At 39.0% G+C, this 16,100-nt stretch overlaps 1 protein-coding gene across 1 annotated transcript; it reads left to right on the top strand.

Moving 5' to 3' along the window:
• The first annotated feature begins 473 nt into the window (after window positions 1-473).
• On the top strand, window positions 474-8,229 carry mapk12a (mitogen-activated protein kinase 12a). Its single transcript, XM_085281641.1, has 12 exons — window positions 474-788; window positions 2,777-2,906; window positions 3,012-3,070; window positions 3,186-3,297; window positions 3,379-3,408; window positions 3,545-3,592; window positions 3,779-3,893; window positions 6,037-6,108; window positions 6,228-6,307; window positions 6,513-6,591; window positions 6,682-6,855; window positions 6,970-8,229. The coding sequence occupies exons 1-12, from the start codon at window positions 670-672 to the stop codon at window positions 7,047-7,049; spliced, it is 1,098 nt and encodes a 365-aa protein (XP_085137767.1). The 5' UTR covers window positions 474-669; the 3' UTR covers window positions 7,050-8,229.
• The last annotated feature ends 7,871 nt before the right edge of the window (window positions 8,230-16,100 follow it).

Genomic DNA, 16,100 nt, shown 5'->3' with positions numbered 1-16,100 from the left:
CTGGGTGACACATTCAAGGATTTCTAAAAGCACAGCTGGTGCCTCCTGGCTTGAGTAACGTTCCTGTTCCAACACGCCTGAAACATTTGCTCTTTGTAGGCTCCTCCTAAATAGCACAATTGAATGTAGACTACGGTGTCGCAAACACGCAAGTTACAAAGACAACCGGATTGCGAAAGCCAAGGCACGTTTCACGCCAATTTCTTACTCGTTAAACCAACGAGTGACTCCATCTGTCCTGTCAGTTAAAGCATTGTCTACCCCTATTTGAACAGAAATACCTCATCATGAAGATGTTTACTCTGAACATTTTTTTATTTAGTTTTCAGTCAAGGTTGTAGTTTCTTCTTTAATTTGTCACTCGTTTGTGTATTTATAAAATGAAATCATATCCTTAGGTTGCTAAACAGGTTTTACGCACTTAAAGCGCTATATGCTCGTTTCTCTCACGTTGCCTTCTCTTCTTCACCTTTAATTGTAGGCCAACTACAGCAGGACTCGGGAGTGGCTTTTAGCGACCTCAGGGTGCGCCCTGAGTACAGCTGCGCAATGATCGCGGGTGAGCGCATAGGTGGGATCTGGGACAATGAGATCGTAACGCCGGAAGAGCCTAAACAAGTTTAAAAAGGGGCTTGTGCTGTACTGCCTATCGAGTTTATAATAGATAAGATGAATACGCGAATCAGACCGGGCTATCACCGCCTGGAAATTAACAAAACATCATGGGAAGTACCGGAGCGGTACCGGGATCTGAAGCAGGTGGGGACCGGAGCGTACGGGACGGTATGGTAAGTGAAACCTTAAGAAATTGGAAGAAACTATTAGCCGACAGCACTGCTGCTTGATGTGGAGCGGTGAAACAAAGAGAGCGACGGAACAGATGGTGCCCTACAGACGGCTGCACTGTGCCACAGTCAAACAAAAGAAAAAGTATCTACGGTCCGCTGAACACATGCTGCTTCACTTCCTGATATGATGGAGACACTTGCAGCAACACTACTTGCGTTCTACACAATCACCCTGACAGCAACAGAGCTTAATTATGAGCAGCACATTTGCGTGTGAAATGGCAAAGCTGAGCCAAGTTTAATAAAAGCACGATAGTAAAAAGCGGCTTTTCAGGCACCTTTGTGCGTCTCGCAGCATGCGGACCCTTTGTTATCAATGATTAACGTCTTGGGCGGACACTGACCGACTGAATACAACTTAATAACACATGAACAACTCCGTTCCAGCCAGAGATCACTGCCGAGCCACGTCAGAGCAAGTAGGTGTTTGCCTGTAAACACAGATTTGGACTAAAAAACACAATTCCTCAACCGAAGAAAAGGAAACAACGTTTCAGTTACACAGCCTAACCAGGAATGTTCCTTGCCTAGATTTCCTCATACAGGAAATAATAAAGGGCTATTTTTAAAATTTGTCTCACGCCATCGCATATGTATAGTGCTGTGCAGATATCTTGATATCTTTGCTTCCAAGAAACCAGACTTTCTTTAATATTTTTAAATGCTCTCTGGCATCAGTTATCCAGGCTTTCCGAAAGTCTTTCAAAATTAATTGGCTTCTTTTTCACTAATTGCAAGTCTATTCCTTGAATCTGACCATTTTCAGAGGAATGTTGACCTATGAATCATTCAAGCATAAAAGGAGGCACCAATGTTGAGTGATTAACCACTGTTGTGTAACAAACAACTTAACAAAGAACTGGTTTTAGACACTATCTTTAGGTGCTTCCATACTAGTGGCCCATCAAAAAAAAAAACAACAACAAATAATTTGTTTCTATTTCTGTTTCTATTTAGCTGAATCTAAATAAAATCCCAAATATAACAAGAATGAAATAATATTTTTGCACCAACAAGGAAATTCCCAAAAAGCTATTAGGTAGAAACTTGGCCCATGTTGGTTTGGTGAACAGTGTGTGCTTTAACTGGAAAAGAATAAGTGGCCAGCTTAAAAAACTGTCTATAACACATGAGCAGTATCTGAAAGTCATGCCCTTAAGAAACTTGAAAAAATCCAGCAAACCCCTGACACAAGACTCGAGAGATGCATCTGGCACTTCAGTTAGTCCATTTACTACTTGCTGAAGCCTCATCAGAAATGGTCTCAGTGAAAGGATGGCTGTCAGGAAGTCATGAGGAATGAAAACAGGGAGAAAGGCCAAGGTATGTCAAACTACACTGAAAATCAGTGGTAACAGGTCCTGCGGAGCGATGAATAAGAATGTTTAAAGTTTTGGTTTAAATCCTCGATATATAAGAAGGAGGTTAAAAGACAAATACAACAGTGAGTGTCTACAGCCAACTGTGTGGATACTAGGTCATGGTTTGAGGTTCTATTCATGTCAAAACTGATGGAATTATGAATGCAAAAATGATTTTGATCCACCATGGAAAAGCACCTGGAAAGCATCGGATTGCCAGTGGCTTCATTTTTCAGCATGTCAGTGATTCCAAAAACACTGCTAATGTAGTAAAAGTATACCCAACAAAGAAGAGCTTTGAATGTCCTTGAAGAAGCAGAACTATTCCCGAAGCTTAAAGAAATGAAAAGAAAGCTTGCCTAAGAAACTTTAGGCTGTGTTGAAGAATAAAAGCTGTCATACAAAATATTGACTTTTATGTTTGTTAGAATTTCACAAATTCACATATTTTCATTTATGTTTGTACATTTCAATAAATCATCTGTTTCTAATTTTCCTAGCAAAATATTTAAAAAATGCGAGTTGTCTCGAAACGTTTGCACAATATTGTGTTCATATCTCCTTCAGCTCTGCAGGAGACTCAAGAACAGGAGCAAAGGTGGCAATCAAGAAGCTCTACAGACCGTTCCAGTCTGACATCTTTGCAAAACGGGCCTACAGGGAGCTGAGGCTCCTCAAACACATGAAACATGAAAATGTGAGCATAAAAAAGTCCAAACTTATTAAAATGAGCAAACTAATGTCTTTATAGACACATGCCTCATATGAAACGTTGATTTGATGTCATTTCCTCCTGATGCAGGTGATTGGCCTGTTAGATGTGTTTACAGCTGACCTCTCTCTGGACAGATTTCGTGATTTGTAAGTACCTTTTCTGCCACTCTGACAGAAGCATGGAGATATTAAAACTGTGTTCTCTGCAAATCCTCAAGGACATTTGTAAAGTTTTAAATATGATTTTTTGTTATTTTCCAAGTTATCTGGTGATGCCCTTCATGGGAACAGATCTGGGGAAGCTGATGAAGATGCAGAAGCTCTCAGAAGAAAAAATTCAATATTTGGTTTACCAGATGCTTAAAGGGCTCAAGGTAAGGAGCTCTGCTTTGATCAGCTGCCAATCCATTATTACTATGTTAAAATATTCAGCTCGTTGCATTCCTTTATTACAGTATATCCATTCTGCTGGTATCATTCACAGGGTAGGCTCTCTTTAATATGTATTTTTCATCAAACATATATGTGAAATATGTGAAAAGTATTAAGATAAATGGTTGTTGGTGTTTCTCTTCCTACTATGGTGCGGCGTTGCTTGTCTTTTCATGTCAACATTTGCAGGACCTCAAACCAGGAAATCTCGCTATCAACCAAGACTGCGAGCTCAAGGTACACACGAACACACCCTGATAAAAAAACAATCATGTCTCAGTTTTTGTTTTATTTGCGTGCACTGTCAAAACGGAGTTCTGTAATAACACTGATAACTGCACGAGACAGAATTTCATTGACGTTTGTATGTTTTTATATTAAGTCCCTGCTAAGACTTTAATTTTACTTTAATGTTTGTTGCAGATCTTGGACTTTGGCTTAGCCAGGCAGGCAGACAGTGAGATGACGGGGTACGTAGTAACTCGCTGGTACAGAGCCCCAGAGGTGATCCTGAACTGGATGCACTACACTCAGACGGGTAATGTAGAGCTCATTCAGGGGTGAAAAAAAAAGCACTCTTACTGTGATCTTTCTATCTGTGTGTCAAGTTCAGCGCTCCCCATTAGCACCAAATCATTAACAGCACAAAGTGGTTGTTCTACTCACTGTGTGCTTAACTCCATTTCCTAGATGTTCCTTTGAACAGTGCCCGATGCCTGTAGGTGGAGAATATTAGCTTTAGGGAAAACATGGCAAAGTGTTTGTCTAGCTTTAATTTTAAATTAACCTTAAAGTGTGGGATTTTTGCTGCTGGGTCATTCCATTAAAAATCAATGAATCCCCTCTTTTCAGAGTACGTGGGGTGTGTTGAAATGTGGGGCTTTTTATGTTCTCTTATTTTTCCAGTACTTTTTGAGCTCTTTTAACTCCCTGACAGAAGATAGTCCCATTAAATGTTCAAAGGAAAAAGTGCAACAATTCAATTGGCAGGACATAGAGAACACCGAGTCTTTGTACCCTAAATGTTTGATCTGTTTTCTGCTAATTCGTTAGATGAAACTTCACAAAGCCAATTTTGGGTAATTTTCAGGGACCAAATGGGATAGGAGGGTGGACAAATCAAGTTAAGGTCTCCTTTATGCCTCCATTCTGATGCCAGGCTCATCTTCTGTCTCAAAATATTTTTTTAATGTAATCTTTTTTTCATACTTACCAATTTTTTATTTTATATACTTTTTAGGGAAATTAAACTGACCAAATAAGCACTATTCATGTATGCAATATTCTAAAATGTGTGTTTTGCAACTGTGCAACTATCTGCGATTGGTCATAAGCAACATGCCCAGTGTCCATACATCACAATCTTGTGAAAAAAGGACTTTTCTGTCTGATCATCATGAGAGTGTAAAGCTTAGTCCAGATGGGAATATAATATAAAGAGTCAACATCTCAGCAAGCTTTGTGATCTGTTACTTTCACAAATGACACGTGTCACAAGACCTGCTGTCGAAAAGGTTTATGTGACAGACTTGGAGCAATGATTAAAAACTTGCAGCCAGACCCGGTTTATAACTAACGTTTACAACAGCAATCACATCCTGACCCTACGGCAACGCTTTCAGTGTTTGACCCAATGATGTTCATAGCAAAAAAAAAGGGCAAGTTTTAGGATCCAGTAAGACAGTCCTGCAGAAATGAGAGCTATTCTCCAGTTCATGAGGCCCAGCTGAAAATGTTCAAGTTGTCGAGTAAGTCGCCAAGAATGGCAATATAACTGTGACAACATGAGCAGTATTAGCAGTTAACACTGGTCCCTTTGTGACTGCTGTCTATGACAGCAGGTGGCTATAGTGATATATTTGAGAAATAGATGTTGGGGTTCTCAAACAAACACAGAAGGATCCAAAAAGAGTACAAGTACTTTCATATTACGACATAAGCCATGAATGTTTACAGAAAGTAGACCTATTTAAGTTTTCTGTGGTTAATTATCAGAAAATAGACTAAACATCCAAGTTAGCATCTACACATTACAATTTGCAAAAATGTGATATATCCTGTGATAATTGATTCTCAGCTGGTTATAGAATAAATCTTAGTGAACAAAAGAAAGATTTTGGCTTTAATTTGTAGGGTTTTTTTTTTTAGTTTGGAATGTTTTTGCTGTTTTGTCACAGAGTTTAAATGTGTCCAGTCCTGAAGAATTTATTTTTATTTACTACTTAAGTTATTAGGGAATAAAAATGCTGGAAAATAAGGCACTTAAACAGTGTCTGATATTAATCTATGTCTTTGAGGGGCCTGTAACTTGGACGATTTTCCCCTCATCCTAAATGCCACAGCAGATGTCTGTCCCACTGTTGCTAAGTGCTATCTCTCAGGGGATCGTCTGATTGTGGTGGTTTTCCCTCTAATGTTGTAGCATCTTTATCTTAAAATTTAAAGTGTCTTGAGGTGACTGTTGTTGTGAATTCACACAATAAATAAAATTAAATTAAATTGAGAAGAATGAATTAAAATATGCTAAAGTTATTGTACAAACAGAAGATGTCAGTACTGTTAAGCCCGGTGTTGTCTTAGTTATTATCCACTAGGTGGGGCTGTTGTAACACTTTGTTTTAGAATGGATTACTAAATGTTTGGTGTTTTCTCAACTCTGCTTTTTATTTCTTCTTTCTCAGTGGACATTTGGTCAGTGGGCTGCATCATGGCAGAGATGCTGCAAGGAAAACCTCTTTTTAAAGGCAGTGACCGTATCCTTTCACCTTGTTGACTCACAAGTTATAAAACAAACATGTTGCTTTTGTCTAACCTAATATCTTTTTTATTGTACCTTTTTATTCTTATTTGAGCCTTAACACCTCTTCTTCAGACCTAGATCAGCTGACTGAGATCATGAAGCTCATAGGAACACCATCACAGGAATTTATATCAAAACTAGACTCTGAGGATGTGAGTTCCAAAAATGTGTAACTTTGTGGTCCTAAAGATTGTTGTGGTGCTTAGTTGTGCTTGAAACAATGACATTTTAGGAACTGGAGGCAGATTTGAGTGCTTTGTTGGACTTTAGTGGTACAGTATTAAGTTAATAAACACATACCTAATATGGATTTATCATATTTTATGCCTATTCGTTGTCCTCTCTGTCTCTTCTTAGGCAAAATCCTACCTCAAAAGCCTTGGAAAAGTGGAAAAGAAAGACTTTCAGAAGGTGTTTTCCACAAGTAATCCACAAGGTATTACATACTCAGGCCTTTAATTTGATGTGTTTTCATTTTGGTAAACAAACTCCAAATGGATTTTCTGTTGTCATCATTCTCACTCAGCCGTGTCAGTGCTGGAGCGAATGTTATTGCTAGATCCAGAAAAACGGGTAACTGCTGCAGAAGCTCTCACGCTGCCTTACTTCACTGAGTTTAGAGACCCAGACGAGGAGACGGAAGCACAGCCATATGATCACTCACTAGACAATGCAGAGCTGACTTTGGACCAGTGGAAACGTAAGAATGAAGGGGCGTATTGAGGTTGCAATTTCAGATGGACAGAGGCAAAAGGAGGTGGAAAGTGTGAGCTACGTGCTTTTGTTTAATATCCTGCTGTGCTGCTTTCTTTAGGTCACACCTTCACAGAGATCTTGTCTTTCAAGCCTGTTGTGCTGGAAGCCAAGGACCCCTCCAAGGAAACCTCACTGTAACATGCACAGAGCTGACACTGCAACCTGGAACCAGAACAAACAAACACGTTTTTTTTAATGACAATCTCAACTATGAAAACTCAACTTAATGAATGTAAACTGGGATTTTTCACGACAGTTAAATAGACACTTTATTTGTTCTAAAATAATAAATGTTTCATTAAAATACAAAGTCTCAGCTGCAAATCAAGTGGCTTTATAGTAACACGTTAAAGGACTGTGTGAGTACATATTACCCAAAGTTTATAGGTTCAGAAGTCTTTGGACAGATATGCATGAATATTAAACATCTGTGGAGAAGTTAATGAAGCCATTAACCTATAAACATCAGTCGACACTTGTGTCATCCCCGGTGGTGCTCTCCTCGGCTACAGCCCTGCCCTATAAGCTGTTAATTGTCATGGGTCCTCCTGCCTTTAGTCTAATATTCAGTAAGAGGAATAGAGCTCAGCTGGATTATCAAATCAAGGACAGCTTAGAGAAAAACTTTGAACACTGACAAGGAAACATGTCCACATGCTTCCTTGAGAGTATTGCCATGAAGTGGAGCTTTGAAGTGCAAATGATTTTCCTGTCATCTCAAAGATTTATTCACCTGTGATTCACCCTTGACTTTGGCAAATCAACCACCTTTAGTATCTCTTTTATCATTTTATTCCTTGTACTGACAGAAAACTTTACCTTAATCTAAAAGGTCACATGTGACCATTTGCTTGTCCATCTATTTTGTGTGTCTCTCCAACCAGAGCTTTGGCTGTGGAAGGATTCACGTCTATCTCCCAAAAATCACGTTCACTACTGATGCAAAGCCATTCACAAACGCATCGTGGCTTAAAGCAGATACTTGGCATTTTAATGTTGCATTTGTTCATTTATTTTTGATTTGTGCTTGAATCACAGAACCTGAAGGAAAACAGTAAAAACAACACAGAACTGTTCCAATTTCAGTTTCAGGGGTACAGATATTTTTTTCTATTAGTTCTACTGAGTCCATGACTATCTATCACCTGGTACAATTTAAGTATTCCCACCTTTAATGAAGAAGTTTAGTATTTTAGAAATAGAAATACTGAAATTCAATAAGAAGTTTTGAAAAAAAACAACCCATTGTTAATAGGATGCTGTTGAGTTAATTGTATTGTATTTAAAAGTACGATTATTAACAAACACTTGTAATTTATGTTAATATGCTATCTTGCAACTTTCGCATTATATGCAACTTGTCTTGAAGTGTGTGCGTGTGGGTGTGTATGTGCACTGTGGTTCATGTGAAATCCCTCAGCAGGGTATGCACAAACATTCACGTTTTAATTTCAAAACCAAAGGTTTCTGATTGTTTAGACTTTGTAAAGGTTGCAAAACACACCTTTATGTTTCCAGCGAAACTTGTGCAGTTTTTGTCTTTTTTTGCGGTGGTTTTCTGAGCAGATGTTCTGTTTAAACGGTTCATCATATACAGAACCTTAAGTTACGTTTAACCTTAGTATCTTCACTTTTAGGCCAAACAATGAAAACAACTTATAATGAACAAAATGGAAGAAATAATCAATATAAGGCTGGACTCCACTTCTGTTGTTACGAGTTCGGTATATACTTGTAAAAGCAACATATCCATGTCCTTAACAAACATACAATTTAACACTAGGGGGCAGCATGTAAACAAGCAACAACATGGCTGTGCTAAAAACTGTGACGTGGGTTGACCCACCGTGTAGGTCTAGACTGAAATAGCTTTACAAAAGAGTAAGTTCTTTTCTTTTTTTCCCATTAGCTCTACCAACAGGTCAAACCTTTGATTTTTGGACAAATACTTGAAAACTGTTGGCATTTCCATCAGCCTACATACACCATGTTTAATGGCAATAAGTAAATGTTATTATGCTCAACACTGATAAACAAAATAGTCCATCTGGCAAACATCAGCATGTTAACATCGTCACAGTGAGCATGAGAGCAAACTGTTTTTAGCCTTTTGTTCTCGGAGGACAGACTTGTTATTTTATTTTTAATGATAAGTTGTCATGGTAGTATTACAGTGATTTATTGTACTTTAGTTAACACTAACAACTTTGTACTGACTATGATTGATGAGCTCAAGAAACAAATGTTTTAACATTCTTGCAGATTTCATCTTTGCCTTTAGATTCTGCTCATTCCTCAACCTTCTGCTGGATAGTGTTGAATTTAACAGGCTAGTGAACTCCAGATCCTTGACTCCAAAGGGTGACTCTCCAGAGGACAAGCTTCCTTCCTGGGCCTGAGCTTCTCCAAACCAAACCCTGGATGTTGTGTTCTCACACATGAGGTTGGGGTGATGCTGAATAGTTCACAGAGAAGTCACAGAGTTCTGTTCCCACTGCAGACAGGAAAGCAGAGGGGAGAGTATTCTCCAACACAGCAGCACATGCATAGATTACCTCTCTTGTTTGTTAATCCTGTAGCTTATTTTCAGCGTGCTGGATTCCAGCACCATATTTCCAAAGACGCATGTGTATAGAGTTCATACGTGTACACCAGTACAGATGGATACAACTGGCATGCACAGTTGGATGCACATCTCACACACTCATTCGCATCAGAGTGCCAGTGCCTCAAGAGGGAGCACGTGTGGAATGACAGCAATGCCCAAACACTGATCTGACCCAGGTCACTCTCCTTTCTTGAAGGGGAATGTCATAAATTATAACTCTGTTTACTTCATGCGTCTGGGGGAGGTACATCACCATGAATCTCAGCATGTTGAGAGGATTAACATTGTCTTTGCTGGGGTGCTTTGTAGTTCATGCATCCCTAGAGTTCATTTTAGTTTGTCTGCGTGAAAAATTTTCCTTTGAGCGTAGGAATTCTACAGTTTGCATCATTTGTCTCGGAGCAGAAACTCAGACAGCTAAAGATTTAATAAATAAGAGCCAGTACTGTCATCACGAGAATGAAATCAGTTCTTTATAGCCATCCAAGTTCATCAGGTTTTATTGAAATGAACCACAGTGACAGAATACCATCAGTGACAGTGTTTATTCTCCAGATAATCTGAGTTGTCATGTCCTTGCTGGAGATAAAATAAACAGATTCAAGGGCTCAGCAGCGATAAATTGATTGGCGTTTTACCAGGAGCTGAAGTGAAAGTCTGCCAGCTTGCTGAATGTCCTTGTCATTGTGTGTTTGAGAGCACTGAAATTTTATTTTTAAATAGCAGGGTATTTGTGTACATGATGTTCGCCATGCAGCTATTTTCTTGGTTCCATGTGTCATTTTGGATCTGTGTGGCTGTGGCTATTCACTGGCATAAAGAGAGAAGCAATAAAACATTTTCTTATGCATGTATTTTCTTATAAATGGCTGAGCGCATCAAGAACAATGTGAAAATTCAAATATTCTGTATGACAGTATGAATATATTTAGTGCATATCCCTGCAACTACTGGCAAGAAACAGGTGGATTTTTTTTAGTAAGCTTGCTCATATTGAAGTGGATGCAATAATTTTTTCCCAATTTGAAAGGGAGAGGAAGTTATCTGTAATCATTTCCGAAATTTTGCAAGTTAATATGTTTTCTGTTTGTTTGCTTTAGCAAATTAATACTTGTGTTTAGAACTTTCTAGTTTCAGTGTTATTTCGTTTGTGTTTATATCCCAGTGTTTCTGTGTGTGTCCACATCCCAGTGTGTATAAGTGGAGGTCAAGCTCACTGAACCCTGATAATGGTGAGCCCCACAATTGGCCGACATGAGAGTTTTTTTGTCTAACTATGTCACCCACATCCTCTCAGACCTTCTCCAGTCTTTCTCTTTTCATTAATGTTGCCCCAATCATTGTAAGATGTATACAGAAGCAAACAAGTCCATGGGATCCTTCAGGAGGAGAGCAGGACCTGCTGCACACAGTATAAAGGAAATTCCAGAGGCTCACATGGAACCACTGTTAATAGTTTGGGGAGATACTCCAACTCAAAGAACCCACCAGGATGTGGGTGGGTTGAAAAAGGACATAGGGAAGAGGAAAGGATTGGAACAAAGGGAAGAGTAAAGAGATGTGAAATTAGAAAAGAAAGATAGGCCACTCTGGATGAAAGTCAAGGAAGAGGAGATGAAGAAAAAGACTGCAAGAGATACAGAGGGCCTGAGGGAAAGGGCACTTTAGTTTACATTAGCTCATTCATTAGCCATCCACAGCTTGTTTGAAGACTTCTGTGGAATATACACAATGTTAAGAGCGTCTGCAACAGATTGCATTCTCTCTCCGAGGATAACTCAGTTTCCATATGTGATGTGTTGACGTATGGGCTGTGGTGTGTCACGTTTAAGACTGATGGGAGTCAGCCACTGAGTAGGAGGAATCATTGTAGTTTTAAATAGAGGACAATGTGTTGACCACAGCTTGCTTTTGAGACTTGCAATATGTGTAACAAGTAAACATATCTCTATCTTATTGACAGGAGTTGTGATTTTATGTAATTAAAGGTACAAGTGTTTCTGCAGTGGGTGCTGTTAGGAAGCTTTTGCTTGTCTCCTGGATTCGATTTTCTATCAACAAGCTCTTTGTGAACACTGTCTATGCACTTAACTAAGCTGCCTCACTTTAACAACTCTCTCAATTATATACAATAAATAATATGATAGTTTCTAAAAGGTGAAAGTCAGGCACTGAAACAAACAGCTGTAAAAAATACAGGAAATGGAATGTAAATTGTAACTACTGTTCTTTGTGAATACAGTTAAATGATGTAAATGTGGGTGTTCAAATTAACAGAGGTAGCACAGCAGTAGTACAAGGATAGTACAATGATTTACTTTAGCAAGTGTAAAGACTGTAAAGGGGAATGTCGATGTTGAAAGTAAAATCATTCACTTAGAAGTGCCATAATTCAGTTATTTCTTCTTTAGACTTTGATTGTTGTGGATGTGTAATATGGTTCCCAGTTTGTGTATAAGCCTTAGCTGCTGCTCTTAAGATTCCCATATTCATTATGTCTGTAAACATTAAAATTCTAAAAATAACAGCATTCCTGTACCTGTGTGTGCACAGGAATTGTGACAAAGCTGTACAGCTGAGGACATGTGCTACACTTTACAGTAATCACAGCAACACAACAGCTGACAGTATTACGTTGTAATCATATTGTGAAAATAAAGTTATATTCAAAACTTTTTCTTATCTGCTACATTGTTTCATTTAGTGCTTGTCATTCACTTTCGTGCGATATGTTTCACTTTTATTAGAAATAACAGACTGAGTTTAAGCACGCCTCTAAAATCCACTGTTCTTTTCACTATCAAACTCTTGCCATCCCCCCTGCAGGCTTGAAAGGCAGTTGTTAAAAGTTTGTAGTTTCCTCGCTGCAGCTTGAAGTCATTCTGTTCAAATGGATTCCTATGGTGACAAGTTTTCACGGTGGGAAAAAAAAGGAATCAAAAGGCCCACAGGAATTCCCAGAACGTGTGCCACTCTTTTGTCGATCCATATGCTCAGTTTGTGGAATCAATAAAGTTTATCATATCCTTAGGAAAACCAGAATCCTTGTTCACGTTTGTATGTGTGTGTATTTATATGCTTATGATGCCCTGAAGGTGAGGATGCTACAAGATTCAAAATAAGGGCTACGTCTATGTAAGTTTAACAGAAGTCAACTTTGGATAGTAAAACCAGATAGATTTTATGGCCAAGTGTGCACGAGGAGTCAGAAGTGACCTTAACAATCACTTCTTTAGGGGTCAAGACAACAATTTGGATAAAAGCTCAGATGTGAGAGGTCACAGTATATCACATGACCTGTGATTTTAAGGGAGCTGCTTCTGTGACAGGGTGAGTGTTTGATGGAACGTGAAATATCCAGAGGCAGAAAATAAAAACAGTCAGAGTTGGCTGCTTTAAAGTTCTTACTTCTTAAGCTTATATAAGTGGATTTCATAATATAAAACCCAGTATCACGGCATATTGTAAGTACTTGTTTTAATGCCAGATGGCTTCTATACTGTGTTTCCTCTGATATAAACAAGGCAAATTGTTTGTCTCTCGTATGAATGTGAAGGTTGAAAAATAAACGGGTGTTATTGACAGCAGTGGATAAAAATGTAACCACAGAAGTCAAATCCCTTAGACTTTGTTATATTAACCATCAAAATCTTCTCAATCTGCCCAGCTTGATGCGCTTAGAGCTGATGATTGCTTTCAGTTGTACGTCCTTACTGGAAGAGCTAAAACTTCACATTTTTTCCTTACTAAAGCCCGTCCATGCTGAATAAAGGAAACTCTCTCCAAAACACATGCACCGGTGGTATGGCAGAGAACAAAACAACCCTCCTTTTTTCCAAATGGGGGACTGATGGTAGTGGTGAGGAATGTCAGCATCTGTGTTGAGGATATTTTCTGTTTTATGGCTGTTTACTGGGAGATGCCAGCGAGTGCTGTGGTGAGAGCCCTGGGACTGGGCTACAGCCCCAGTCTCTCTGCCTCATGTCTGTCCACGTGGGCAGGAGATACCACACCAGACATAGTTTTTAAATCTAGTCACCGCAAGTTAGTAAAAAGACAGTATGACTTTGTTTTCTTTTTGTTACCCTTGGTTTCTTTCTGTTCCTACATTCATGTTTATGACTTGGCTCTCTGCTCTTATGACATAATGCGGAGTATCTGGTTGCTCTATAAATACCCACATGTTTTCCTACTGTATAACAAGTATTGAGGATATTAATACAAGACACAACACTGATCATGTAATTGCTTTGTAACCAAACTTTACTGACATGACCTCAAGGGAGTGGCAGTGGTTAAAAAAAGAGGCACAACTGATCAAAATAAGCTGCTCACATTATATTGGCAAAGTCTAAATTTTCCTCTCCAGGGTCAGACTGTCTGCTGACATGGGCTGCAGTTTTGGGGCTTGACGTGGCCGTGTTTTACAGTAAGGTGGAGTGGATCTCCTCTGTTTAAAAATGAATAACAACAATAGACAAATGAGAGAGGAAGTTGTGTGCGTGGCACATGTGCTGCGTTATAGATTGACAGGATGTTTAGCAGGAATCATGTGGGGTGACCCCAGTCCCTCATTGTTACTTCATAGAAGACCAGTGATAATGTGGCAAACATACAGCCATGTGAAAAACAAAGTTTTCACACAACTCTATGCAGTACTGTGGAAAAATAAGTACACCCTTAATGTTTCCATAGTAATAAAAAGAAGCTAAATAGCAGCCACATGCTGCTGATCAAGTGTACTTGAGAAGCTGATCAGCACTGTGACCACCTCAATAAGAGCAAAAGTTTTGACCATTTGTCAGTCTGGAGCATTCAGAGGAGTGAATGTCAGAGCAAACTCGTCCAAAGATCAGACCATGCAATGCTCAGAGAAAAGTCAAAATAACCAAGAGCTGTACAGGCCTCAGCTAGCATGTTAAATGTTAAAGTTCATGACAGCAAAATTTAAAAAACATTGAACAAGAATGGGTTCTGGAATGAAAAGACAAAGCCTTTTCTTTCTACAAAGAACATAGCAGCACGGCTTAGGTTTGCAAAGCTGCATTTGAAAAACCACAAGACTTCTGGAAGAATGTTCTTTGAACAGACACTGCCAAAGTGGAGATTGTTGGCCATAATGCACAGCACCATGTTTGGCAAAACAAATATAACATATCAGCACAAATACTTAATACCAAATATCAAGTCGTGGATGTATGATGATTTGGGTGTGTTTTACAACCACAGGACCTGGGCATCTTGCAGTCAGTGAGTCAACAACGAGGCCATCAATCCGACAGCTAAAGCATGGCCCAAATTATCCAACTGGACAGTGATCTCAAGCACGCCATCAAATTTACAACAGAATGACTGAAAAAGAGAAGAATCAAGATGTGACAATGGCACATTCAAAGTCCAGACCTCAGTACACCTGAAATGATGTGACTGAACCCTAAGAGTGCTGTTATGTAATGGACTGCTAATGCAAACGTCAACAAACTGAATCAGCAGCGTAAAGGGTCAGAATTCCTCCACAATGATTTGTGAGACTAACATGGTCATAGAGTTTTACAGAAAACAATTACTTCAAGTCATTGCTGTTGAAGGTGGTTCTACAAACTATTACATCACTTAGTGAACTTAGCTGTTCCCAAGATTGCATGCCATGTTAATACCTTCTTTTGTCTCTGACTGTCAGGTTGTATGTAGCCAAATATCTGCCTAACCAAATAATAACTAGTCCCTGAACATTCATAACATTTTCTATTTTGTGTCTACAAGCTGGTAATGATGTTGAAAAAACAAGTTATCTCCTGAGTATCAAACAAATGCCCCAACGTTGGTTTGTAAAGGTCTCAGGAGCTCAGTTAAATATAGAGGTATTGTCTCAATATTTGTAATTTCTTGTTGGATTTTAATCCATTTTAACAAAGAAGAAAATGACCATGTCCTTGTTGTGAATTTTGAGTCCTATATCTTGGTCATCTTAGCTTAATACAAAGTATAAGCTTGCTTATTTAAACCTGCAAGAAAATCCTGCCTAGTGTACAAAATCAGTAGTACCTTAGAGCATCTGATCCACTCAGCCCATCAGCAAATCAATGCATTTTGGCATTTAGACATGATGATCAGCTGAAGTTCAGACTGAGCATGAGAATGGAGAGGAAAGGTGATGTGATGGGTCATAGTTGTTGGTGCAAGACAGGCTGATCCGAGTACATCAGAAAATGATGTTCTACTTGGATTTTTCCAAATAACCATCTCTGGGGGTTACAGAGAATCGTCCCAAAAGAGAAAATATGTAGTGAGCTGCAGTTATCTGGGTTAAAATGCCTTGCTGATGTCAGAGGTCAAAGGAGAATGGCCAGGCTGCTTCCAGCTAGGAAGGAAACAGTAACTCAACAAAGGTATGCAGAAAGCATCTTTAATTGCACAACCTTGAAGCAGATGGGCTACAGCAGCATTCGACCACACCTTACCATCCGTGTCAGCTAAGAACAATGAAGTGAAATGTTTTCTGATCAAAAGAGAATTTGCTGTACACAACATGAAATCATGGACCTTCTCAATCTTTTTCTAAATCTTACTAAAAACCCATT

The sequence above is a fragment of the Mchenga conophoros genome, linkage group LG7 (genome assembly GCF_057382185.1).
Source record: "Mchenga conophoros isolate Kocher_MC1m ecotype Shallow Benthic linkage group LG7, M_conophoros_male_GT1.1, whole genome shotgun sequence".
Lineage (NCBI taxonomy): Eukaryota > Metazoa > Chordata > Actinopteri > Cichliformes > Cichlidae > Mchenga > Mchenga conophoros.
This window is presented reverse-complemented; position numbering and strand designations above follow the sequence as displayed.

Excerpts from the sequence above, each read along its gene's own strand:
- mapk12a (XM_085281641.1), top strand. The coding sequence starts at position 670 with ATGAATACGCGAATCAGACCGGGCTATCACCGCCTGGAAATTAACAAA. Across the intron at positions 3,409-3,544 it reads CTGCTGGTATCATTCACAGG|GACCTCAAACCAGGAAATCT; the intron begins GTAGGCTCTCTT and ends CAACATTTGCAG. Across the intron at positions 6,109-6,227 it reads TCTTTTTAAAGGCAGTGACC|ACCTAGATCAGCTGACTGAG; the intron begins GTATCCTTTCAC and ends CCTCTTCTTCAG.